At 44.4% G+C, this 2,210-nt stretch overlaps 1 protein-coding gene across 1 annotated transcript; it reads right to left on the bottom strand.

The window, feature by feature from the left end:
- Nucleotides 1-581: 581 nt before the first annotated feature.
- On the bottom strand, nt 582-1,831 carry LOC309960656 (junctional adhesion molecule B). The gene has a single exon (XM_082837558.1). The coding sequence runs from the start codon at nt 1,814-1,816 to the stop codon at nt 920-922; it is 897 nt and encodes a 298-aa protein (XP_082693684.1). The 5' UTR covers nt 1,817-1,831; the 3' UTR covers nt 582-919.
- Between the last annotated feature and the right edge of the window lie 379 nt (nt 1,832-2,210).

Genomic DNA, 2,210 nt, shown 5'->3' with positions numbered 1-2,210 from the left:
TGAGGTGAACATTTTTGTAGAGTGGATTTGCATGGCTTTATTAATTCCTGATGTTGAGCATTTCTCCATGCCCTTTCTTCTTAACAAAAAAGAAAGAAAAAGAGAAGACAAAATGTGCCCAAAATATGCCTCTTGAAATTGTCGTTTTAAAATGTGCACGTCTTTTGAGTTTTTTGCTCGATTTAAGACCCAAGGATTTGTTTTGAGGGCAGGTGTCATTTACAGGCCTGCAATTATTTTGAATATCAGGTGACCATTAGCACTGGTTTTTTTTTTTTTTTTTTTTTTTAACTCTCAGACTGATGTTTAATGAAGAAATCAACGGCACACACCAGGTGAGTGAGTTCTGGTCATTAGGTATTTTTCTTCATGTTGATTTTGGTTCTCAGACATGAAAGTAAACAAAAAGTGCAAATCCTTGGGTGTAAGACCCTTCCTGCCACTTCCCTTCTGTGAATATATTAGTGATAAATGAGCAACAGAATAATGAGACCAGAGGTTCCTTTTGCATCTGTCAGAGTATTTTCTGAACCCTCTAAATCAGACTCTTGCACAGAGGGTGCATACAGCTTACATTTTCATGCTCTGTGGATTAATTTCACAACCAGTATGATATATTTTTAGTAACTTACTCTAGAAGTTACGATATTTAACATTTCACAAGCCCCAGAATATTACAAAGTATTTTGACTCCTTTAACTTTGTCCAGACACAAGAAGCCAGACTGTATTTTAGCTGCTGACAAAACTATTTGTGTAAAATAAAAATTTCAAGTGATGTAGCAGTCATAAAGATTATACTGAAACACCAATTTCACCTCCTCATGTACCTCTTGGCAAATGTAAGACAAAGCAGAGTTTTATAATCTTTTAATAGTGCAACAACTGGGGTTTTGGTGCATCGCAAAGATGGAATTCTTTTAAATTATAAAGGATTTTGTGTGCTTGAAATCATTTTCACTCATTGCAGTGGCTTTAGATGCAGAACTACTCTTCTGGAAGGAGGTTTCTTTTGAAAAGTAGCCTTTCCTCTGAGCATAGCACACGCCAAGGCCACAGACAGAAATCACTAAGGCCACAACTACTACAGCTGCTATTATGCCACTTATGTTGAGATCATCTACTTGCATTCGTTTCCCAGGACACCTGCTATGTCCAACAGAATTACGGGCTTCGCAGGAATATTCTCCACTGTCCAGTTTTGAAACAGTATTAAATTGCAGAGTTCCAGATTTTGTATTCATTGTGTATGAGCTGTTGGCACTTGGGGAGCCAAGTTTTGGATTCTCTAGCAAACGGATGCCATCCTTAAACCACGTGTATTCAGGAGCCGGGTTGCCTTCTTTGTCCTGACATCGCAACTCCACCACAGTTCCACGCAGTGTAGAACTGGGTACTTCACATGATGGAACTGCCGGAGCCACTAATACTTCTAGAGTGAGTGTATCCTCTTCCAGGTTTTGACCTTGTTCAGATGGGGCACTAACTTCACAACGATATTTCCCGGCATCATTTCTCGTAACATTTTTGATCCGTATGCTGAAATCTATCATCTCAGCTCGATCTTTAAAATCTCCTTGAAGAGCCTGTTGATAGTAGACAAAGGAGACACTGCGCCCCAGTTTCTTCCACTCCAATCTGGAGGAAATGGTCTTCTTTGGGTATTTACAGGCTAAAATAACCTCTTGATACTCTATTGCTGTGACTACTTGATGATCTTTTGAGGCAGAGAATCCATAGGCCTTATGATAGTCCAGGGCGACCACCAGGTAGCGCAGCAGCAACAGGAGGAGGCGGTGGCGGCTCCTCCTCGCCATCTTCGCGGGGTCGGGAGCTGCCGACTCCTCGGAAGCCGAGGGTCCCGGCGGCGGGAGCGCGGAAGCGCGGGAGGCAGCCCGGGGGGGCACTGAACTTCTCGGGGCGGGAGCAGAGATACTCTTGCAGGGGAGGGGAGGGGCGGGGCCTGATGGCATGTCAGTTTCCCCCTTCCAGGGGCGTCTTCTTAACCGGCTGCCTAGAGGCGGGTCTGGCCTAACCGGGGACCTGGGGGCGTCTGGACAGTTCTTTTTTTTTCTGGGGGGGGGCGTGTGGGGAGGTTGGGACGGGGCGGGCCAAGGAACAGCACTGGTTTTAAAGATGCTGTTTTGAGAAACGGCCAAAAGGCGGCAGCAGTTCTCCTTTACCAAATCTGGTTACTAGAGCAACAGAGCC

Source organism: Leucopleurus acutus (genome assembly GCF_964270905.1).
Source record: "Leucopleurus acutus genome assembly, chromosome: 4".
Taxonomy (NCBI): Eukaryota; Metazoa; Chordata; class Mammalia; order Artiodactyla; family Delphinidae; genus Leucopleurus; species Leucopleurus acutus.
The sequence above is the reverse complement of the archived record's forward strand: the minus strand, read 5'-3'. Positions and strand labels throughout refer to the sequence as shown.

Bases quoted from the DNA above. Each gene is read 5' to 3' on its own strand.
- LOC309960656 (XM_082837558.1), bottom strand. From the start codon at position 1,816: ATGGCGAGGAGGAGCCGCCACCGCCTCCTCCTGTTGCTGCTGCGCTAC.